This window comes from Solea solea, chromosome 19 (assembly GCF_958295425.1).
Source record: "Solea solea chromosome 19, fSolSol10.1, whole genome shotgun sequence".
NCBI classification, from domain to species: domain Eukaryota; kingdom Metazoa; phylum Chordata; class Actinopteri; order Pleuronectiformes; family Soleidae; genus Solea; species Solea solea.
The window spans coordinates 22,126,375-22,149,802 of record NC_081152.1 but is presented as its reverse complement, the minus strand read 5'-3'; the positions used below and the strand labels follow the sequence as shown (position 1 = coordinate 22,149,802).

Below are 23,428 nucleotides of genomic sequence, written 5' to 3'. Positions count from 1 at the left end.
GAGTCTGTGATGAGTCATAATCCTGACAATATAAGTACCATAAATATCTGAGTGGGCCACTTTGGAAATGCACATATAGAGAAGTGGTTAAAGAGAGGGTTCAGGATTCCAGGACTGGAGACACAAGGAAAAACTGACCGTAGCCACAAAAGACTCACCTTCAGCTTAATTCAGCGTTCACATCTCGATCTCACGGCTGCTGGTGCTAGTTACACTGCTGCTAGTAGCACCGCTAGCACCGTCTCTGCTAGTGTTGTCTGCCTACCGCTGCTACTAGTGGTACTACCAGTGCTGCTAGTACCACTAGTAAATGTTAAATGGTTTGTATTAGTCTTGATGACCACTCATATCTGTTTTACATTCGAGTTTGCCATTTACCCATTCATTCACACCCATTCACACAGACTTACAGCGCATTTATCACTCATCTTTCATACCCATTCAAATGCTGCTAGCACAGCTGTCAACGGAGTGACGGGGGGGTTAAGGGTCTTGCCCAAGGACACATCAGCATTTAGACTAGTTTCATCCTTTGAGTTGAACAAAGACTTGCTCTACCACTGAGCTACCATCACCCATACTGCTGCTAGTGCTAGTAAAGCTGGTGCTAGTTACACTGCTGCTAGTAGCACCGCTAGCACCGTCTCTGCTAGCGGTGCTAATACCACTAGTAAAGCTGCTGCTAGTGCTAGTTACGTCGCTGCCGCCAGTACCACTCATGTGTTGCCTATCGCTAGCTGCCGCCTCTGTTGCTGCTAGTATTGCCAGCTACTAACGGTACTAGCAGTGGTGACATCTGCCGCTAGTAGTGCTACTACTGCTGCTAGTGGTAGTAACGCTGCAGCTGCTAGTACCACTAGTACTCCTGCTAGTGCTAGTTACGCTGCTTCCGCTGCTAGTGTTGCCTATCGCTAGTGCCGCCGATATTACTGTGGCTATTGATGCTAGTATTGTTTGCTACTAGTTGCACTAACTAGTAGCGCTAGTACTGCTGCTTGTGCTAGTGACGCTGCTGCTACTATAAGGTTATATATATATATATATCTTTTTTTTACATACACATATGTGCATGTAGTGTTAGTAGCAGCGCAACCTCTGGTTTGACAATACACACACACAACCATTACATGACTATCTGCTCCATTAACAGCTAATTAAGATGTGACTGATCTCCTATGAAGGAAAGTGTTCTACTTAACTGCCTTTCAAGCAGATCCTCGTCCCACATTAATCTCCTTCCCCAGGGAAACATTGATATTGATCTTTTTTTCTCTTTTTTTTCCCATGACACCAATCTCTCCTCCATGTCATGTGATGTGACCCACTAAATCCAAACCAGTGCCAAATTGTATCACAGCCCCCAGTGAAGATGAGTCATATTTTTATATTAGTTTTTAGTGATTCCTATTTTCTTTCATGAATATTGAATATAAAGTTTTTCATGGCGCTTCCTCGTATTTAAAAATACTGTACTGTGTTTCTGATGAACCAGGAGACTTGACTCAGAAAATGATATTTGTTTTAAGTTTCAGTGTGAGGCGTCTGCACACTGAGGGGCACTGCATCGACTTTTTTTATTGCTCTTTTTACATTAATGATGAAAAAGGAGAAGCAGCTCTCTGTAAAATCACCTGAAACGACCTGTTGATGTGGCATTAAAATAATGGAGATGCTCTTCTGAGAGGAAGAACTCCTCACCTGCTCACGTTACATGTCTGATCAAAGTGGCATTTGAGAAAGTGGCAGTGTGTGTGTGCGTGTGCGTGTGTGTGTGTGTGCGTGTGTGTGTGTGTGTGTGCGTGCGTGTGTGTGATAAGTTAAGAAAGGAGAAAGTTTCTGGTTTATTTGTTTCCAAAGTTTCTGCTTATTTAATTTTTTACTAAAATCAAATCAATAAAATCTACATCAGTTTACGATATCTGAAGAACATGTTCACGTCTTTATCTCACTGTTAGACACACCTTTCTAACAGGAAACTGAAGTTTATAAACCACTCACTCTCCCACACCAAACCTCATAGAGAAAATCAGTGATTTTAGCTGGCAGGGACACAGGAGCTGCTGTCTACTACTGCCTCGTGGTGGTCACTTTGTGTCACTGAAGTAAATCTGAAAGAAGGATTTCAAACCCCAAAGTCACAAAATGAGACATTTGAACTTAGTGATGAAGACAGCAGTGGATCAACAACTCCTGAAAATCACTGATTTTCTCTTTTGGTGTAGAAAGTTTCTGGTTCTGTGCTCATTTGTTTCCATCTGACAAACTCAGATCACTGTTACTACTCTTATGTCATCACACCAGTCCCGTCATGGTTAATATTATTTTATTTAGATTTAATTACTAAATTTTAAACCTAATCTGTTTCAAACTAATTGAAGCATGACTGAAACACATGACAAACACATGATTCCCAGACAATTTCGTCAAAATCTCTCCTTTCTGAGTTATAACGCTCAACAGAAACAACTAATATTTCTAATTCTAATACTTCTACTACTGATACCGCTTATACAAAATATTAGTATTATTTTAACAGGGAAAACCAGTGTCTTCCTAACCTTATAAGAGGAAAGTAACTGATACAACTAACGTCACATTGTATATATATTTAAGAATATATTTAAAAATGTTCTCTGTTCTTATTTATTTGGTTTAGTCGCTTTGGTTTAATTTGTAAATCAAAACCGGAAGCAGGAAGAAAACAGGAAATACGTAAGCGTGACGTTTCGTTGAAAAACAAAAACAAAGCTCGGCGTTCCATCACCGTCGCTGTTTGTTTGATTGTGTCTTCTTTTCCCGCCCTTTAAACCTACACGGCGGTGACGTCACTCGTCGTGTTCATGGTGAGACTTTCATTTACGTCATATAAGGAGTTTAAAAGACGAGCGCACCCGTGGTTTACACCGCTGCGAACTGATGCTAGCCCGTGTTAGCGCAGGATGCTAGCACGATGCTAGTGGCGGAGTGTTGCTCAACCCGCGGTGTGTGTGTGTGCATGTGTGTGTCTGTGTGTGTTTGTGTGTGTCCGTCCGTGTGTGTGTGTGTGTGTGTGTCTGCCGTGTCACAGGTTGTTGTTTCAGTCGTGGTGAAGCTGTAACAGCGCAGTGAGGCTGCTTTTCCCGCAGCCATGACTCAGCAGAGAGGAGTAAACAGCCTGCAGTTCAACCAGGACCAAAGTAAGAACCACACTGAAGGCTCAGTGCTCACAATTCAGATCCATTCACTCTAAATGTTTAGTTTAGTGTGGAGGTTTGAATCCCTGACACATTGTCAGAGCTGTGAGCGCCCCCTGTGTTGAGAACCACACTGACAGGCACTCTCACCCTCAGTGAAAACATGGCTGCCTGTAGAAAAAAAAAGTGACTAGTCACTAAAGTAAAGACTCACTTAATAAGACGCATGTCAGTTTAAGTCTACGATGTCATAACAACATGTTCACGTCTTTATCTCACTGTGAGACAGACTTTTCCAACAGGAAACTGAAGTTTGTAAACCACTCACTCTCCCACACCAAACCCCATAGAGAAAATCAGTGATTTTAACATCACACACACAGGAGTTGCTGATCCACTTCTGCCTCCATCACCAAGTTCAAATGTGTTATTTTGTCACTTCGGGGTTTAAAATCCTTTATTCGGATTTACCTCAGTGACACAAAGTGACCACACGAGGCAGCCGCGGACCAGCAGCTCCAGTGTTCCCGCCAGCTAAAATCACTGGTTTTCTCTATGGGGTTTGGTGTGGGAGAGTGAGTGGTTTACAAACTTCAGTTTCAGTGAGATATCGTGGTTTAAACTGACGTGTATTTTATAATGCAAGTCTTTTGTTAGGTGGATAACATTTCTGAAATATTATGTTTTTATATGAAAATATAGCACAAATGTGCAGGAATCTGAACACTGAGGAAATTCAGGTTGCTTCATTGATTTCATCTACTCTATATATATACATATAAAAAGATTATATTTTTATCACCATGACATAAAAATGTGTTCTCCCAATTTTTGTATGAAAATAATGCTCCATAAATCAGACAATGACTGATATATGAACAGTCAAACTCGCATAAACAAAAACAAAACAGGGAAGTGGAAGTGTCCGACTTGGGGTCAAAGAAAAACCGTCTTTGTCGATATGTAATGTGATTAAAATCCACAAGTTTAAACACAACTAAATGCATATTTTAGACATTTTCTTTTCATGTGTCTGAAAGAACTTTCTGAAAAACTGCTCACAAGCTTAAAAATGACCAGTCATGTGCTGTAATTCAGTGCCAGGTCATTAAAGAAACACAACATCAGAAAGTTGAGTTCCAATAAACAAAAAAAGCATAAAAAAGTAGATGCTAAAATCTGAAATCATAACATCAAATTATTACTAGAAAGATTGTAACAGCATAGTCAACAAGGCAATCATAAACAAAACAAAACAATTTAAGTTCATGTGCTGTAGTGGTGTCTTTGTTAATGTGCATGTACATTCATGTGTTCATCGCTCTCTGATTATAGGCTGTTTCTGTTGTGCGATGGAGACTGGGGTCAGGATTTATAATGTGGAGCCTCTGATGGAGAAAGGTCACCTGGGTGAGTCCTGCTCTGACCGTCACTGTCTTCTCTGACACTTGGAAACTAAATAATGAAACGTGTGTGTGTGTGTGTGTGTGTGTAGATCACGAGCAGGTTGGCAGTGTGGCTCTCTGCTCCATGCTGCATCGATCTAACCTGCTGGCCGTCGTCGGAGGAGGAGTGAATCCCAAGTTCTCCGAAATATCTGGTGAGTAATCTGATTACCAGTGTTCATGTGTTCACGTATAGAGTGAATGCATCATGAATGTAGATGTTCAGCTTTGTTGTTGTCTGTTTTCCAGTGCTGATCTGGGACGACGCTCGGGAGTCACGTGACCCCAAAGACAAGCTGGTCCTGGAGTTCACCTTCACCAAACCTGTCCTGGCCGTCCGCATGAGACACGACAAGTGAGTCCAGTGTCTCAGTGTCACTCACTCGCGCTCTCGTCCCGCTGCGTGTCATGTGACTGACGTCATGCTCTGTTGTTTGTTTCTTTAACAGGATCATCATCGTGTTAAAGAACAGAATCTACGTGTACAGTTTTCCTGACAAACCTGCCAAACTGTTTGAGTTTGACACCAGAGACAATCCCAAAGGTAAAAGACTCGTTTAGACATTTTTAATCTGTCGTTGCTTCCTGCTGGATATAACGATAACTGTATAACTGTAAATAAAGGCGAAAAACAAACCAGAACCTCACAAACTGTGGGTCAGGACCCATCGATGGGTCGCAGGACATTTTTTATGAATCCCCAAGTACATTTAGCTGAGAGACAATTTATGTCTGAAATAACATAAATAAAATGACGTTTTAATGAATTTACCAAACATTTCATTTCTTCATTTCTTGCAGGTCTGTGTGATTTATGTCCCAGTCTGGAGAAACAGCTGCTGGTCTTTCCAGGTCATAAATGTGGCAGCCTGCAGCTGGTGGTGAGTTACAAACTCCTAACTTTACACAATTAATCATTTACATTCAACATCTTATTATATGTATTGTTGTTGTTGTTTGGATTTTTTTAGGACTTGTCCAACACCAAACCCGGAACATCGTCTGCTCCTTTCACCATCAACGCTCACCAGAGTGAGATCGCCTGTGTGGCTTTGAATCAGCCCGGCAGTGTGGCGGCCTCGGCCTCTCGCAAAGGAACGCTCATCCGTCTGTTTGACACCACGACCAGAGACAAACTGGTGGAGCTGCGCAGAGGAACCGACCCGGCCACGCTTTACTGGTACGTCTCCAACACGGAACTCGGACGGGAAGCTTTGTTAGTGTCACAGTCGACACAGGTGGTGGGATCTTTGATTCTGCATTCTATTTACATTTGAACTTGGACGTTGGAACTGTAAGTGACGTCGCTCGTTAACACAAACGTCTGATTTACGACTTATATACTTTGAAACAAATGAAGCTATTAACGAGTTCTTGACCTTTAGAAATGTTGAGTTTTTTGACTACAAATGGAACGCACCCTGACTCCTGCTGTCGCTCAAAACAAGTAAAGGTTTTCTCGTTAGTAAGTTGGCTAATTCTTCACGTTTGGTCTGAATATTTTTTACAACCTTATGATGCGATGGGTATCATGATATGTTACATATTGCGATACACACAACAAGCTTGAATCATGACGGTTTTTGTCATAAAAGGTGTTTGATTAACGTTAAACAGCAAGAGCAATGGAAATATTTCAGATATGTGCTGCACCGTGTCATCTTGACCTCCGCTGCCACCCATTGGCTTTATTCTGCACTGCACCTTAGGTGATGTTCACGTCTGCAAAGTTTACCTCACGATATGCTGCAGAATAGCACAGGCCTCATTTTTTGTTTTCCACTTAAATGTGAATGTGATGTTTCTTGAGGTGTACCTCAGGGGTCAGTGCTTGGGCCGATGCTTTTCTCCATTTATATGCAAATATGTGAGATAATAAGCACGTAGTCACAATATGACTTTATTTTTTTATGCTGTATAAAACGGCATAAAAAATATAGAAATAATAAAACAAAAATGACAGGACATAAAATTAAATGGATTAAATTGAAGTTATTCTGAATTGTATTAAGGTTATTAAATTTCAGGTCCAGTTGTGATGTTTTTTGTTTGTTTTTATTCAGCATCAACTTCAGTCACGACTCCTCGTTCCTCTGCGCCTCCAGTGATAAAGGCACCGTTCACATCTTTGCGCTGAAAGACACCAAACTGAACCGCCGCTCTGCGTAAGAACAAACTCTCCACATCTTCTGTTTTTTGCCCCTAAACTGTGGTGAAGAACGTCTTTAAATTGAACTCGTGTCTGTCTGTGTTTCCCTCTTCTTCTCTTCAGACTGGCTCGTGTGGGGAAGGTGGGTCCAGTGATCGGTCAGTACGTGGACAGTCAGTGGTCGTTAGCCAGCTTCACCGTTCCTGCTGAATGTGCTTGTATCTGCGCTTTTGGAAAGAACACGTCCAAGAACGTCAACTCTGTCATCGGTGAGGAAACGCGTGGAAACACAGTGTTGAGAGCGTTAAATTGACCATTTAGGCGTGAATTTGTGTCTTAAATTTGATTTTCTTCCCCCGCAGCCATTTGTGTGGACGGGACTTTCCACAAGTACGTGTTCACCCCCGACGGAAACTGTAACCGCGAGGCCTTTGATGTTTATCTGGACATTTGTGATGACGACGACTTCTGAGCAAAACAAAGACTGAGAGAGAAAGAGAGAAAAGAGACGAGGAAGAGTTGATGATGATGATTATTATTATTGTTGTTTTCTGGAGACAGACAGAAACACGGACTTACTGCTGAAGCTCGCTCTTTAAAAAGTTGTGTTTCTAATCACGTGTATCTGTGAACGTATGAATGAACATAAAGTCTGTTTTATTATCCTGTGACGATGTCGCATCATGAGTTTTCAGATGAAACATCCGAGAGATCGTCCAAACTTTCTCTGGGGTTCACTCTTCACGTGTGATTGTCGAGGATGAGGAAGAGCATGAAGGCAGGAATAATCCACTTATGTTTTCCTGCCGTTTCCTCACTCTCGCAGGTTTGAAAGCAGAGGAACGAATATAAAAAAGTGTAGCTTTCACATAAACCACTATTTCAGGAACAAAAGATGTTTGGTAAATTAATTCCAACTTAATTTTATGCACGTTATTAAAAACAAACAAATCTCAGCAATAAGGTTCGGAAAATGATCTCACTTTCAACTATATTAAATATGAAATTTCACAGTATTTTACCACCATTTGGTTTAAAATCCACTCTGAAAAACTGCCTCTGATCTCGTCTTAAAACATTTAACAGTTTTTGATGAAACGTCACGGCGGTCGAAACAAAACATGTTTTCGTCTGTGACTCAAATTCAGCTCGGCTAAATTCAATTTTCAAATGAAATGACGCAAATAAGAGGGTTGTGGGTTTTGTAACCTGACAGCGATGAAACGATTAAAGCGAAGCAACGAGGTCGAGAGTTTTCACCAAAATCACTGACAACGATGTCAGAGCAACTCTGTGCTTTTATTGTGACAAGAAGTTACATTTTAAACTTGTATTATTCTGTCTCAGACTAAATAAATACTTTTGCTTCTGGGTTAACATGTGACACAATTCAATTATTATGATCACTGTCAAATGTTAAAATACTGTGGTCAAACTTCTGATTTCTTTCCTGTGATAAAAGGAAAAAGAAACTGGATAACATGATTGTGCAGTGCCCCCTCCTGGTCAGATAGTAGATTTTTGGAGGCGAAACAAACATGAACACTACTTCAACGACTGACCACAATTATACCATCTGCCCTTTTACTCCATTTATGAAGAACATTTAACAGATTTTTACAGTTTAGTTGCTCAAATGTCTTTTATATAAATGTGTTCATGAATCCTGATGATAAGTCCAGTAGTGGATCCAATAACAAACAAAAAAGTCCCAGACAGTTTGTTTGTAATGTGTCAGTGGGAAACAGGAGGCCCGAACATCTCCATGGTCTCCACCACGAGCGACAGATGATCCAGAAACGAGTTCACGGACACTCGGAGGATCCGGGCTTCGTCTGCGCTCCACCTCCTGGAAACACAAGATACACACATGAGACATTTCTTATAAATAAAATAAAACATGGACAGCAGTGAGGATCAGCTTTTCTTACACGGACAACGTGCTGCCGGACACTGTGAGACGTTTGCTGATGCCGCCTTTCCTCGGCTCTCGGTCCGGAGACAGAGAGTGCAGAGCGATGTCCGCTTCACGGGACGTCGGGAACGGGACGTCCAGAGAGCTGAGGGAGGAGTGAAGGAAGACTTCATTCTAGTTATAGTGGGTTAGTTTGTTTGAGTCAGGGATCGCAAACGCAAAAATGACCTCATCTAATCTGGTCAGGAGCGGCCAGGTCCAACTGATTGGTATAAAAACAATAGTTCAGTCAGGGTGGAATAATATCAAGATTTTCAAATGTGGCCCTTATTCTCACACACTGGACCTTTAACAGACCTGCTTCCTTGCATTATTTTAATTAATAACCAAATGTTCTCGTCAAATGTAACCCATGAACATCCTCTCTGCTTTTATTCCACCACAATCATCCGTGTTTCTAGAAAACTCCTGTTTACATGAGTTAAAGCTCGGGTAGCAACATATTTTTGTGTTTTTTACTTTTCAGAGTAACTAACTCAAGTGGGACTTTTAGTAATACATTTATGTGTCAATTGTTTTCTCAATTAATCAGTTTTAATATATGGAGCAAAGAAACCAGACATTTAAGAAGGTTTAGGTCATTGATGAGTCACTGATGAGTCACTGCAGCCCTGATATCAAGCGATTCATGAAATGAATGGGATTGAGTTAATGTGAACGTAGTAGCGAACAGGGAGGTGAGCAATCTGCTTTTAAAAACAATATTATTGATACGATATCTACATCTGCTGCAAAATAGTACATCCATTTCACGACATGACATACAATCATAGAAATATTGGTTATAAGCTCGAGCACTCTCGAAATATCAGCCAATAAAAAATAAAGTCCATAAGCTCCTCCTCCTCACAACTTCAGAATCTGCTTGAGAAACATGCTGATTTAATATTTTCTTCACTCTCGCTGTGATTCAAAGTCAGTTTTCTGCGCAGTCATTTTTCCACAATGAACAGGAGATGCTAAAAAATAATTCGGCAAATTTCTAAACTACTCAAAAGTAGAGGCTGAAAGCAGCTCGTGTTGTTGCCCCCACCCCACAGGGTCTGTCAGCACACTTCCTCCTGTCATTTAAGCCACGCGTCGCGTGTTCGTTCATTAATGTAATTAATGTAAAGCAGAAAATGTCCGCACAAGTTTAATCTCGTCAGTGAGAGTCTTAAACAAAAGTTCCGCGGCTGATTTTAAAGGATACAAGAGCAGTTTTCCTGCTTCTGCTGTGGTTTCTCCTCCCGACGCCGCCATCGTGCTTTTGTTGTGTTGAACTCAGCGGACAGGAAGTGACGTTCTACTCTGTGTCGGGCGGGGAGAGGAGAGACACGGTGGCGCGATGCTACCACCAAGCGGAGGACTATGGCACTGCACCCACATAACAACGTAACAGAAAACAATTGAGAAAATGACTCCTGAAATATAAAATAACATTAAAATAGGATGAGGACGAGTTACAAACAGCTACGGAAACCTTTTTAGATAATTTTATTAAATTAAAACTTTCATTTTTCACAATAAATACATACTTTACAAGTAAAATATGAGTCATAAAAATAGACCAATCAGAGCAGAGTCTGCTGACTTTCAACATAAGAGTGAGGTTTGACTTTTATTTTGTAGTAGCGCTGTCAAACTCAGCTGTTCCTCCTCTTCTTCATCCCTGAAGCTTCGCCCTGTGACTCTGCTTCAATCCGATTAAAACCATTTCTTTAATTATTTACTGATTGATTGTTTTTGGATATAATCTGATCAATCCTCAACGGGATCTACTCTTCCTCCTCGTCCTCCTCCTCACTCTTCACTTTCTCCTGCAGCGTTTTCCCAGAGTGAACAAGTGAGTACGTGATGCATCTGTTTTCATGTCGAACATGTGAGTCATATTTCAGTTACATCAGTACAAACATGTGGAGATTTTAGCCATTTTACACTTGAATGTATTTAAATAATTTATTTTATTAATTTCACATCATTTTCTTCATAAATTCATGTGAAGATTATTGTAAAATGAAACATATTTCAGTAGAACCAGTGTTGTTTTTTTCAATTATTGGTTTAAAATTGTAATTTGAATGAAATTCAAAAAAGATACATTTTATATATTATTAAATATAAAGGAAAACAGTAAAAATTATTAGTAATGTAATGTATTAAAAGTAATTACTCAAATGCATTTAAATAATATACATTATTATTTTTTATTGCTGTTTTATCATAGATTCATGTGGAGACTATTGTCAAATTAAACATATTTCAGTAGAACCAGTGTTTGTTTGTTTAACAAAATCACCATTAAAAAAAAAAAAATTAAAAAAGGGAAAAGCAGCAAAATCCTCATTTTAATTATTTAATTGTATTTAATTTAAACATTTATTAAACTTCTAATAGGTTATTCAAATGAACTGATTGTAATGTGAACGAAATTCAACTCAAATTTATTCAAATAATGAATGTTATTTCATTTTCTCATTAGCATGTGCAGGACAATGTAAAACCCTACATTTAATCAAATAATGCAGAAAAATAAAGTCACTGATCTATCTATCTGTCTATCTATCTATCTATCTATCTATCTATCTATCTATCTATCTGTCTATCTATCTATCTATCTATCTGTCTGTCTATCTAACAAAGTAATCTGAACACAGGTGATGTGATCGACAAAAATCTTAACTCATACAGAATAAAGACATATTCACATATTTATGATGGAATAACTAAAACTAAGACTAACTAAGAGTTATATCTCCCTTTATTTAATATTTATTGTAGATTCTTTTTCATAATTTGGATTATTTATGTGTTTATTTTTGTTTTCTCTGTCTGTTAATGTCTGTATGAGTTTGTACGTTAAATGTTATGTGTGTTACTGTCACATGATCAACGAAATAAGATACAAAATACAAAATAAGACTGAAAATCAAGTAAATTAAGATAAAAAAAATAAATGTTGACAAAATGAAAACCAAGAGTCCAGATAAACCAAAGACACCTGTGTGTGTTATTGTGCAGTAGAGCCGTGGATGCTGGTGTACATGGCCGTGTCTAAGGGGGGCAGCACTCTGCGGGACCTGCAGCTGGCCCTGCAGCTGAAGATCGAGGAGCTGCGACAGAGAGACGCGCTCATCGACGACCTGGAGCTGGAGCTGGACACCAAAGACGACCTCATCCGACAGCTGCAGTACGAGCTGGACAGACACCGCAGCTCCTCGCAGGTCACTGTTAGTGTCGCGGAGACGACAAACACAGGTGTGGCAACAGCAGACACTTTTTTAATGTGTCATAATATATTATTTGTGAAAAAACGTCTAAAACACACACAAAAACATGGAAAACAGATAGGAAACTTATTTTAGTGAACATTTTATCATGGAAAAATGTAATAATATAATAATTAAGGTTTTTTGAAGTGTGTTTGTATGAGGTAGTGACACATATTTAGTCCTGACTGAGTTGTGAGCGCCCCCTGCACTTAATTCAAAGAATAACATCTACATCTCAGATTAAGTCTATGATATCTTAAGAACACATTTACATCTTTATCTCACTGTTAGACAACAGGAAACTGAAGTTTGTAAAGCACTCACGCTCCCACACCAAAGCCCATAGAGAAAATTCTGTCCAATCAGGTTTTACAAGTCCTTTTGTCTCTGTGAATGTTTGTAGAAGAAGCAGTGGCTGTGAATCCAGTGGGTTCTGATGAGCCTCTGCGTACAAAGAGACAGGCTATCTCAGCAGAACCGTCAGCACTGGACCCGTCACAGCTGACCGATGTCACGCTAACAAGCTACTGCAAATCAAAAGAGTAAGTCAATGTCAGACAAACGCTCCAAGTTCACTTCCACAGAGACGACAAAGCAGAACTGCGTCCTAGCATTCTGTCAACGCTTAAACAGAACAGGCTAGCATGTGTGAATCGCTGCGTCATGATCAGCTGATTCAAGAAGAGCTAGTTTTTAAATATTAACTTGGAATAAAACGTTAACAGAAGTCAGAAGTGGGAGTGACGTCGGAAAAAAACATTGTTAGCGGTATTTAGTGGTATTTAATCTACGGATAAAAATGTGACAATACTATCACGTGTATTGTAAATAAATGTTTGTAAAAGTGTAATTATTACGACCTTGGACTACGACTGTAACTGACCACGAGTCAACACCGATGCTAAGCTGTGTGCTAACTGTTTATATTAATATTGTTTCATATATTTTGTTGACACTACTTCTCCAGTAGTGGCTTTTTTTATGCTAACTAGCGACATTAGTGAACAAACTAATAAGCATCAAACTAAAGCACAACACCTAAATGTCCATATCAGTTGACATTAATACTCAACTATAAAGAAGTGTGTAATGAAGTGTTTGTCCGCTAACATCGCCAGTTAGCATTAAGTCAGCGTTACTGTTAAAATATGCAATTACAGTTTAATTAGCCTCTATTAGCCTTTTCTAGCTGAGTATAAACGTCAAATAAAACAAACATTTATGTGTTTTGCTGTATTTCAATGTAAGTCAACACTGAATGTTTATTTTGTGTATTTTGTTCAAAGTAGCTGCTGTTTTTCTGCTAATTAGTCACGTTAGCTCACAAAAATTGCCATTTCAGCTCAAATTAGCCTTTTCTAGCTGAGCATTGATGCTGAATTACACTGACATTTATGTGTTTGGCTTTGTTTTGATGTAATAATCCACACTAAATGTTGAATTCATGTTTTTATTTCACACAATTTCTCTTTTATGCTAACAAGTTTTTTGTTTTTATGCTAACTAGCAACATTAGTTAACCAACAACGCCATTAGATCTCGAGTTAGCCTTTTATAGCTAAGTATTAATGCCAAATGTAACTGACATCTATGAATTTTGCTTTGTTTCGATGTCATTTATTTACAAATATGACAAATGTATGACACAGACAAATACATAGTATTTAAATAAATATGAGCCATTTTTCTGTCAGCTCGGCTGTCACTACACATTTTAAATGGCTGACAGTGATATGTCTGTGCGTGTGTTCAGTACATGAAGTCAGTGCTTTGTAGCATTTCGAGTGTCCTTCACGCTGAACAGTCCTTTGTCGGTGTTTGATGATGTAACGAGGTGGATGATCCACACTGAACAATAAATGATCTCTTTTGACTTGTTTGTGTGTTTTCAGATCCAGTGAGTTGATTCAGAAAGCTCTGATGGACAACGACTTTATGAAACACCTGGAACACGGACAGGTGAGGACACACCTGTGCTGCTTTTAGTCATTCTTTGTGTATGTGTTAATGTGTAAACATGTGTGTGTGTGTGTGTGTGTGTGTGTGTGTGTGTGTGCAGATCCTCACCATCATGGACTGTATGCGTCCGACCAGCTTAACCAAAGGCTGCTGTGTGATCCAGGAGGGAGACGACGGCTCCACCGTCTACGTCCTGGAGGGTGAGACACGGGGACGCAGTCGTCCAGCTGTCAATCAAACTGGTGTCATAACAACATCATTCACAAAATGGCGAAAATGGCAAAATGACACTGAAACTTGTGATTGAGAACATAAAGTGGAAGTAGAAGCTCATTTTGTCATAGACTTGTCGCCCCCTGGTGGCTATTGAATATATTGTTACTGTGTGTGTGTGTGTGTGTGTGTGTGTTCACAGAGGGGATGGTGGAGGTGACAAAACAAGGGAAGAAACTGTGCAGCATCGGTCCAGAGAAAGTGTTCGGAGAACTCGCCATCCTGTACAACTGCACACGCACAGCCACTGTCACAGGTGAACACATGAATGTACACAACAAACAAAAACAAACACCACTTGGCTCCATTTTAGTTTGAAAGTCCAGGAGTTTTAATTTGAAAGGACAAAAATGCAGACTTTTGAAAACAATCACAGTTTCCTGCACTCACTTCCTGTTTGGTGCTAAAAGAAAAATGAATAAAAAGATACAATAAAAGTGTATTAAACAGGCTCTAATATGAATAAATAGAATAATAGATAGGAATTCTTCAGGGTTGTCAGCGTGGCTGCAGATTGCGAGTTATGGAGGTGAAATTCTTGTTTTTTTTATCCCAAAACTCCACTTTCTAATGAAAACCTGGAGGTACAGACGCTCTGTTATCATGTTTCCAGTTGTGATGCAACACAAACACTTGAGAGTACAGACACGGCAAATACGTGGACTGTAAGTGACCCTGATGAACCCGGAAAAGAACCTGCACCACGTCCACGTCCATCACTGCTGCAGGAAATGAAAAGATTTATTCATCCTTTGACAAAAAGATAGAGGATGAAGGTCGACCGCGCCACACTCAGACTTTCTCATTCAGCGCGCGCGCACACACACACACACACACACACACTAATAAACCCACACAAATACACACACACTTGTGTTTCTTTCTTTGATGCTTTTTGAAGATCTCACACACAGATTTCTTAACGCCTGAGTGAATAAAAGCCGTCAGCGAGGCTCATTAATGTGTGTGGAGTTGCACGTACTGCATTTCACTGCAGGAGCCATTTTGTCCATCATTTTCTAGTAAGTGAGGACATTTTGACCCGCGGTGGTTTGCACGACGTTTATCAGCCGGTCTGAGACTCAGACATGAGGAAATCTACATCAGCTTCAGTCTGTTCACGTCTTTATCTCACTGTGAGACAGACTTTCCAACAGGAAACTGAAGCTTGTAAACCACTCACTCTCCTGCACCAAAGTCCACAGAGAAAACCAGTGAGTTTAACATCACAGCTGCTGCTGTAACAAGTGAACTTCCCCAGTGGGGGATTTATAACATCAAATCTAACCTAATCTAATCTAATCTGAGATAAAGTCGCCTCTATGGTGTGAAAAAGTGAAAGACAGATCCACTCCTGTGTCCAAAATCACTGACACGGTCTTTCTGTCCTCTTGTCCTTTTGTCTCAAGCCTTGACGGACATTAAGCTGTGGGCGATTGACCGGCAGGACTTCCAGACCATCATGATGAGGACTGGTCTCATCAAACTGTCCCAGTACACAGACTTCCTCCGCAGGTACAGCTCACGTTCACCACGTCACCGTGTTCACACGCTCATCACATGACATTAACCTCCTCCTCTTCCTCCCCCAGTGTCCCGTCTTTCCAGTCTCTCCCTGAGGACATTCTCAGCAAACTGGCCGACGTGCTGGAGGAGGTGATGCTTTCACTGTGTGTGCAGAGTGTGTGTGTGTGTGTGTGTGTGTGCGTGTGCAGAGTGTGTGTGTTTGTGTGCAGTGTGTGTGAACGGCAGACTGATGTGTGTCTGTGTGTGTGCAGAGTGTGTGTGTGTGTGTGTGTGCGTGTGCAGAGTGTGTGTGTGTGTGTGTGTGTGTGTGTGTGTGCAGAGTGTGTGTGTGTGTGCAGAGTGTGTGTGTGTGTGTGTGTGTGTGTGTGTCTGAACGACAGACTGATGTGTGTCTGTGTGTGTGTGTGTGTGCAGAGTGTGTGTGTGTGTGCAGAGTGTGTGTGTGTGTGTGTGTCTGAACGACAGACTGATGTGTGTCTGTGTGTGTGTGTGTGTGTGCAGAGTGTGTGTGTGTGTGCAGAGTGTGTTTGTGTGTGCAGAGTGTGTGTGTGTGTGTGTGTGTCTGAACGACAGACTGATGTGTGTCTGTGTGTGTGTGTGTGTGCAGAGTGTGTGTGTGTGTGCAGAGTGTGTTTGTGTGTGCAGAGTGTGTGTGTGTGTGTGTGTCTGAACGACAGACTGATATGTGTCTGTGTGTGTGTGTGTGTGTGTGTGCAGAGTGTGTGTGTGTGTCCAGAGTGTGTGTGTGTGTGTGTGTGTGTGCAGAGTGTGTGTGAACGACAGACTGATGTGTGTGTGTGTGTGTGAACGACAGACTGATGTGTGTGTGTATGTTTGTGTGTGAACGACAGACTGATGTGTGTGTGTGTGTGTGTTAACGACAGACTGATGTGTGTGTGTGTGTGTGTTAACGACAGACTGATGTGTGTGTGTGTGTGTGTGTGTGTGTGCATGTGAACGACAGACTGATGTGTGTGTGTGTGTGTGTGTTAACGACAGACTGATGTGTGTGTGTGTGTATGTTTGTGTGTTAACGACAGACTGATGTGTGTGTGTGTGTGTGTGTGTGCATGTGAACGACAGACTGATGTGTGTGTGTGTGTGTGTGTGTTAACGACAGACTGATGTGTGTGTGTGTATGTTTGTGTGTTAACGACAGACTGATGTGTCCGTGTGCTCAGACTCATTACAGCGACGGTGATTACATTATCCGTCAGGGAGCCTCCGGGGACACGTTCTTCATCATCAGCCAAGGACAGGTGAGGACAACTGAAGACAACAGTCAGATTATGAGTCTATATGCAGATGATCAGTGAGTTCATATATGAAGTGTATATGCACGATCAATGACTGTGATGATCAGTGGTTATATATGCAGACAATGAAGGGTTGATATATAAAGACGATCACTGACAGTGTATATGCAGATGACTAACGACTGTATATACAGTTTAAACAGAAGATAATTCACTGCATCTGATCACTGATGTTATTCCTCATCCTGACGCTGTCATTAAAGAGAGTGTTGAGCAGAGGAAGGAGCTTCTCTCGAGCTGTGAAGCTTGTGATGTGTGTGACTTCCACAGGTGAAAGTCTCTCAGCAGAACTCAGACACTGACGAGCAGGTGCCGGAGAAGACGCTCACTAAAGGAGACTGGTTTGGAGAGCAAGCACTGAAAGGGTGAGACTCACACCTGACGCTGTCGTCGCTTTGTTTCTGTTCATTTTCACCTTCACTGAGTGTTGGTGAAACCGTCCGTGTTCCGTCCGCAGCGAGGACGTCCGTACGGCCAGTGTCACGGCAGTGGGAGACGTCACATGTCTGGTCATTGATAGAGAGTGAGTTCTCTGTGTCTCTGTTTGTCTCTGTCAGTTTGAACACAGTGGTGGAGTCTAAAGGGAAACTGTGTGTGTCTCAGGTTGTTCAAACAGCTGATCGGAGGACTGGACGACGTCAACAACAAGCAGTGCGACAACGACGAGGTCAAGGCCAGGTGAGTGAGAACCAGGTTCAGCACAGTTACAAGGACTAGGACTAAACTCTGCCGAGGGAACTCCCCGCGGTGTCGTCCCCCTCCAATAACCTGGAGGTTAATAATAGTTACAAAAACACCCTGAGTCCAGATCTGTTTCCACATCACCATCAAAACCGTGACATAAATCCTCTCACTACACCATGACCGACATTCCTGGAAAATTTAATCCAAATCTGTCTCTTACTTTTACAGTTATGTTGCTCATGTTTGCTTCTTAATCTTAGATTTAATGAGATTAGATTTGACTTCATTGACCCCACACTGAGTATATTCTCTTCTCTGAGACATAAGAGGGGAAAGTACTACAAGTATCTCACTGTGAGACACACTGAAGCCTGTAAACCACTCACTCTCCTGCACCAAAGTCCAGAGAGAAAATCAGTGATTTTAGCTGCTGGTCCTCTGCTGCCTCATGTGGTCACTTTGTGTCACTGAGCTAAATCTGAACAAAGGATTTCTAACATTGAATTAATAAAATAAGACATTAGAACTCCAGCAGTGGATCAACAGCTCCTGTGTGTGTGTGTGTGTGTGTGTGATGTTAAAATCACTGATTTTCTCTGTGAGGTTTACAAGTTCTGCTGAACGCTGCACGCGTCAGGTTCATTTCTCGTCCTCTTCTCTCTCCTCAGGCTACAAGAAGAGTCAGACTTCTTCTCCAGTGTTACACTCAAGGACTTCAATATCATCTGCACGCTGGGGATGGGAGGCTTCAGCCGTGTGGAGCTGGTGAAGTTACACTTTAGTACTTCAGCTTCAGTAGATACTCCAGCGTGTTGCTGTATGTACTGATGTGTGTGTGTGTGTGTGTGTGTGTGTGTGTGTGTGCGCGCTCAGGTGCAACTGAAGAACGATTCCACGCGATCTTTCGCCCTCAAAGTGTTGAAGAAGCGTCACATCCTGGACAGCAGCCAGCAGGGCCACATCCTGTCAGAGCGCCGCATCATGATGGAGGTTCACAGTCCGTTCATCATCAGGTAAATCATCATCATCATCATCGTGTAAATACAGGATACATGACGCTTATGAGGCATTTAAAGGTCCACTCAGTAATTCTTAGGAGGATTCATTGGTAGAACTTCAATATACTACACAATAAAATGTGTCTTTTTTGCTTTGAAATAAAATGTATTTGGTTTTTGTCGCCTTAAAACATCATATTTCACTCCACTAACATAACAAAGAAGGACACAAACACAAATCATCAATTCAAACAGTCAAAAAGAACTCCCAGAACAACAGGTCACGACAAAGTGAAGCCTGGAAACACAGGTGATCTCAGCAAGGGACAGGTGAGCTTAATCAGAGATAATGACACCACACACACGACAGGAATACAGACCATAAACAAGGATTTCACTTATAAAACAAAGTGAGGATTCAAAAGTCTAAAACAGGAAAAATCAAATGTCCAAAGGAAAATCTTAGGAGTTCAAAGATTGAAAGTCCATTCATGTACATAAACACTTGCACTTGTTCATCTTAATGTAAATATCTCATCAGCCACTCTGTCGTCATGTCGACAAGCTTCAGCATGAAAAGGGAAAAATGTGATTTAAGTGAATTTAAATGTGATCAGGCGTCATGTGTACCTAATAAACTGGCTGCTGTTAATACAGTGTAAGAATAAGCATTAGAGACATGATGCTTTAAATTGATGTTTTTATTCATGCTACATGCTACGTGCTACGCTACTGTAGCAACTAACTTTAATGCCATGTATGTCGATAAATACACTAGAATACACTCACCAATAAAAGCACTGTTTCCTCTCGTTTTCTTCACAGCAACAGCAACAAAGTCACATGGTGTAAATGATTGACGGCTGAGTTCCATTTAGCTTCCACATGTTTCACTGTAGTAACACATGGAACGTTCCAGTTGTAGTCGGAAGTCGGAATTTCTGAGTTTCTAGTCATAAGTCGGAGCATAAACTGGAGCGAATATCAGAACAGCCGTGACATAGGATCCAAGATGGCTGTCACTTGCATCGATAGTGAAAAGAAAAGTGCTAATTTTGGCTGTTATTACACTGATGTCGTGTTTGTGTCGTACACGTAGTTTAATTCTTATCCATGAACATGTAGCTACACTTTAAATGTTGTAGAGACAGAGATGCTACTGTCTGGTGTTGCTAACGACAGCTAACCCTAGCTAGCGTGAGATAGCTGTGATGAGAACACTGATGTAACGTGTTACTGTTCCTGTGATGAAACTGTCGTCTCACAGGTTGTACCGGACGTTCAGAGACTCCAAGTATCTGTACATGCTGCTGGAGGTTTGTCTCGGAGGAGAACTGTGGACGCTGCTCAGGGACAGGTGTGTGTGGACCAAACCCCTGTGTTACACACACACACACTCACACACACGCAGAACAGTCAACAATTACACATTTATGAACAGAAATAAGCAGCAGGTGTAGATTTTTGTTCATATTCTCAGCGTATGTCGATAAAAACTTTAGTCAAATCAAAACCAAGGTCACTCTTGAGATTTTGCCTTGTTTTCTTTTTCTTTGGTATTTTTTTCGTTATATTTTGTCGTAAAGACGCTGACGACAGGAACACCATCAGGTGAGGATTCTGGTTTAAAGGTGCATTTTTAATTTGGGTGATTCTATTCTGTTCTGATTGATTGTAGTGAACAAATATCATTTTAATAACCTCACCATCTCAGAGCACATGACGCTCTAGCGCCCCCCTGAGGGGTGCTTGGACCCCAGGTTGGGATACATGGTTATAAACTATTTAAAAAAACAAACCTAAGTCTTCTGGTTTAAAAAGTGAAGTCTAGAAGACGCAGTTAGCCACTAGAGGGCAGAATCTAGAATCTTCCAATTTATAATTTCTGTTCCCATTCAGAGGAAAATAGACTATATTACATTACATTACATTACGTACAATAAAGTACGACACTTGTGATTGGACTGTCCAGGAGGGGGCGCACTCTTGTTTGGGTCAGAAATCATGTATCTGCACCATGTTCTCGCAGAGGTTCGTTTGACGACAGCATCACACGTTTCTACACGGGCTGCGTCATCGAGGCTCTGGCTTTCCTGCACGCCAGAGGAATCATCTACAGAGACCTGAAGCCTGAGAACATCATCCTGGACCACAAAGGATACGCCAAACTGGTGTGTGTGTGTGTGTGTGTGTGCGCACGCACGTGCCTGTGTGTGTGTGCGTTTCACAGAGAGAACTCAGCGTTTGTCTGCGTCTCTGCTCCACAGGTGGACTTTGGCTTCGCTAAGAAAGTGGGTCTGGGGAAGAAGACGTGGACGTTCTGTGGGACTCCTGAGTACGTGGCTCCTGAGATCATCCTGAACAAAGGTCACGACAACTCGGCCGACTGCTGGTCGCTGGGGATTCTGGTGTTTGAGCTGCTCAGTGGCAGGTAACCAACTCTGCTTTAGATGTTTCCCTGCTCCACAGTCAGCTCATCATTTGCGTAGCAGGGAAACATCCTAAGGACCAGGACTAGAGAAACACAACCATAGAATGACTGAGTATTTACGTCGGGTGACCTTTAACCTCTTTGTTGTCTCTGCTCAGTCCTCCATTCTGTGGCTCTGACCCCATGAAGACCTACAACATCATCCTGAGAGGCATCGACATGGTGGAGTTTCCCAAGAAGATCACGAAGAGCGCGGCCAACCTCATCAAACGCCTGTGCAGGTTTGAGTCTGAGCGACAACGACTGACACACACCGACTCACACTGCTGAGTCATCATCTGTGTGTGTGTGTGTCTGTGTGTGTGTGCAGGGACAACCCTTCAGAACGTCTGGGGAACCAGAAGAACGGAGTGAAGGACATCCAGAAACACAAGTGAGACAATTCAATAAAATGCTCGTCACTCAGTCACTGTGGACGAGAGCGTTGTCATGGCAGCAACGTTTTCTTTGTTCCTCCTTCAGGTGGTTTGAGGGATTCAACTGGGACGGACTCCGCCAGGGAAGCATCGACTCGCCGTTCACGCCTGCGGTGACACATATGCACATGCACACACACGCACACATGCGCACACACAGATGCACACACACACAGACACACGCACACATGCACACACACACGCACACACACACACATGCACATGCACACACAGGGGTTCAAGGGTGGTTGTTTGAGATGCTGACACGTGAGCGCCCCCTATGTCAAATAAAAAATGAATGAAATGTCTTAATGACGTACTAATGTAATAAAATCTACTTTATCTCACTGTGAGACAGACTTTTCCAACAGGAAACTGAAGTTCATAAAGCACTCACTCTCACACACACACTCACACACACATTCACTCTCACACACACACACACACACACACACACTCACTCTCTCACACACACACACACACAGGAGTGGTTGATCCACTGCTGCCTCCATCGCTAAGTTCAAATGTCTTTTTTTTGAAATCGTAAATTTGAATTTACTGCAGTGACACAAAGTGACCACACGAGGCAGCAGAGGACCAGCAGCTCCTGTGTCCCCACAGCTTAAATCACTGATTTTCTCTATGAGGTTTGGTGTGGGAGAGTGAGTGGTTTACAGGCTTCAGTTTCCTGTTGGAAACGTGTGTCTCACAGTGAGATAAAGACGTGAACATGTTTAGATATCATGTCTTTGGTTTTACAGTTGTACATCTGTAAAGTTAAATTAGCCCCTCCTCCTTCTTTTGTCCTTGTCAGGTGAGCGGACCACTGGACACCAGGAACTTTGACTATTTCCCCGAGGACGCTGACGAGCCGCCTCCTGACGAAGAGTCCGGCTGGGACCTGGAGTTTTAAACGTGTCAGAGAAAGAGGAAGAGAAGCCATGCGAGGAAGATGAGTCCAGAATCACAGATAGCAACAATGTCTGCAGATGTGTATAAACGTGTTTTAACTGCTGAGGAAGTCTGATCATCTCCTGGTTAAGATAATCCCTCACTAGTCCTGTGACAGGGACATCTGGGGTTAGATTTAAAGGCACCTGGTTAAATGGACGACAACACACTTTAATGTCCTTCCATCTTCTGGTCTGGAACTCTGCTTTTATCTTTCAGACTTTTCCCAACGATAAACACCAATATTTATTAAACTTTGAATTTATTCCTCAGCTGTTTGGACTGTTTTTGCTGCTCATCCTTGTTTTTCTATGTTCTTTCTGTCCGTGTGTATTTACCTCGGGTTTTTCTTCTTCTTCTACTTCATGTGCTGTGATTGTCCTCCTCGCTCTTATTCAGCCTCGTTTATATCGCTCTCTGTGCTCACACTCACCTGTTTTCCCTCGTGAAGGTGTTATTTTTCAGTGATAAAGTGTGGCTGACACATGTGTCAGTGCTCACAACACCCAGTTCCTAACACTGAGAAATCAGCAAAAACTGATTTTAGCCTCTTAACAAAAGACTGAGTTAATAAAACTCTGCGTCAGTTTAAGTCTACGATATCTTTAAGAACGTCTTCACGTCTTTATCTCACTGTGAGACAGACTTTTCCAACAGGAAACTGAAGCCTGTAAACCACTCACTCTCCCACACCAAAGCCCATAGAGAAAATCAGTGATTTTAACTGTGGGGACACAGGAGCTGCTGGTCCTCTGCTGCCTTGTGTGGTCACTTTGTGTCACTACAGTAAACCCAAATGTAGATCTTCAAATGCTGAATT

General features: G+C 41.7%; 3 protein-coding genes across 4 annotated transcripts; 2 read left to right on the top strand and 1 right to left on the bottom strand.

Annotated features, from left to right (window-relative positions):
- Positions 1-2,715: 2,715 nt before the first annotated feature.
- On the top strand, positions 2,716-7,438 carry wdr45 (WD repeat domain 45). 2 transcript variants are annotated; one of them, XM_058618112.1, is made up of 11 exons: positions 2,716-2,843; positions 3,068-3,176; positions 4,509-4,583; positions 4,669-4,773; positions 4,868-4,973; positions 5,068-5,162; positions 5,420-5,499; positions 5,590-5,798; positions 6,682-6,783; positions 6,891-7,036; positions 7,130-7,438. In XM_058618112.1, the coding sequence occupies exons 2-11, from the start codon at positions 3,128-3,130 to the stop codon at positions 7,237-7,239; spliced, it is 1,077 nt and encodes a 358-aa protein (XP_058474095.1). In that variant the 5' UTR covers positions 2,716-2,843; positions 3,068-3,127; the 3' UTR covers positions 7,240-7,438. The 2 variants fall into 2 exon arrangements, with proteins under 2 accessions (XP_058474095.1, XP_058474097.1); XM_058618114.1 differs by lacking the exon at positions 2,716-2,843 and having other exon boundaries at positions 2,872-3,176.
- Positions 7,439-8,047: 609 nt separating this feature from the next.
- LOC131446710 (EKC/KEOPS complex subunit Lage3) lies at positions 8,048-10,023 on the bottom strand. Its single transcript, XM_058618115.1, has 3 exons — positions 9,935-10,023; positions 8,699-8,827; positions 8,048-8,616 (listed from the first exon to the last, which is right to left on the bottom strand). The coding sequence occupies exons 1-3, from the start codon at positions 9,982-9,984 to the stop codon at positions 8,502-8,504; spliced, it is 294 nt and encodes a 97-aa protein (XP_058474098.1). The 5' UTR covers positions 9,985-10,023; the 3' UTR covers positions 8,048-8,501.
- A 382-nt stretch (positions 10,024-10,405) lies between these two features.
- On the top strand, positions 10,406-22,828 carry LOC131446374 (cGMP-dependent protein kinase 1-like). The gene is made up of 21 exons (XM_058617557.1): positions 10,406-10,567; positions 11,743-11,979; positions 12,397-12,535; positions 13,886-13,952; positions 14,053-14,152; positions 14,368-14,481; positions 15,635-15,740; positions 15,818-15,881; positions 16,934-17,011; positions 17,339-17,433; positions 17,526-17,591; positions 17,672-17,746; positions 18,421-18,517; positions 18,626-18,765; positions 20,018-20,107; positions 20,780-20,921; positions 21,018-21,181; positions 21,340-21,462; positions 21,552-21,614; positions 21,704-21,770; positions 22,472-22,828. Exons 2-21 carry the CDS (start codon positions 11,754-11,756, stop codon positions 22,568-22,570), a joined length of 2,115 nt encoding a protein of 704 aa, XP_058473540.1. The 5' UTR covers positions 10,406-10,567; positions 11,743-11,753; the 3' UTR covers positions 22,571-22,828.
- Positions 22,829-23,428: the final 600 nt, after the last annotated feature.

Bases quoted from the DNA above. Each gene is read 5' to 3' on its own strand.
- wdr45 (XM_058618112.1), top strand. From the start codon at position 3,128: ATGACTCAGCAGAGAGGAGTAAACAGCCTGCAGTTCAACCAGGACCAA. The intron at 4,584-4,668 runs GTGAGTCCTGCT...GTGTGTGTGTAG, and splicing joins GATGGAGAAAGGTCACCTGG to ATCACGAGCAGGTTGGCAGT. The intron at 5,163-5,419 runs GTAAAAGACTCG...CATTTCTTGCAG, and splicing joins CACCAGAGACAATCCCAAAG to GTCTGTGTGATTTATGTCCC.
- LOC131446710 (XM_058618115.1), bottom strand. From the start codon at position 9,984: ATGGCGGCGTCGGGAGGAGAAACCACAGCAGAAGCAGGAAAACTGCTC. The intron at 8,828-9,934 runs GTATCCTTTAAA...CTCCTCCCTCAG, and splicing joins GAAGCAGGAAAACTGCTCTT to CTCTCTGGACGTCCCGTTCC. The intron at 8,617-8,698 runs GTAAGAAAAGCT...TTGTGTTTCCAG, and splicing joins TCCGGCAGCACGTTGTCCGT to GAGGTGGAGCGCAGACGAAG.
- LOC131446374 (XM_058617557.1), top strand. From the start codon at position 11,754: ATGCTGGTGTACATGGCCGTGTCTAAGGGGGGCAGCACTCTGCGGGAC. The intron at 14,482-15,634 runs GTGAACACATGA...TTTTGTCTCAAG, and splicing joins ACGCACAGCCACTGTCACAG to CCTTGACGGACATTAAGCTG. The intron at 17,012-17,338 runs GTGAGGACAACT...TGACTTCCACAG, and splicing joins TCATCATCAGCCAAGGACAG to GTGAAAGTCTCTCAGCAGAA.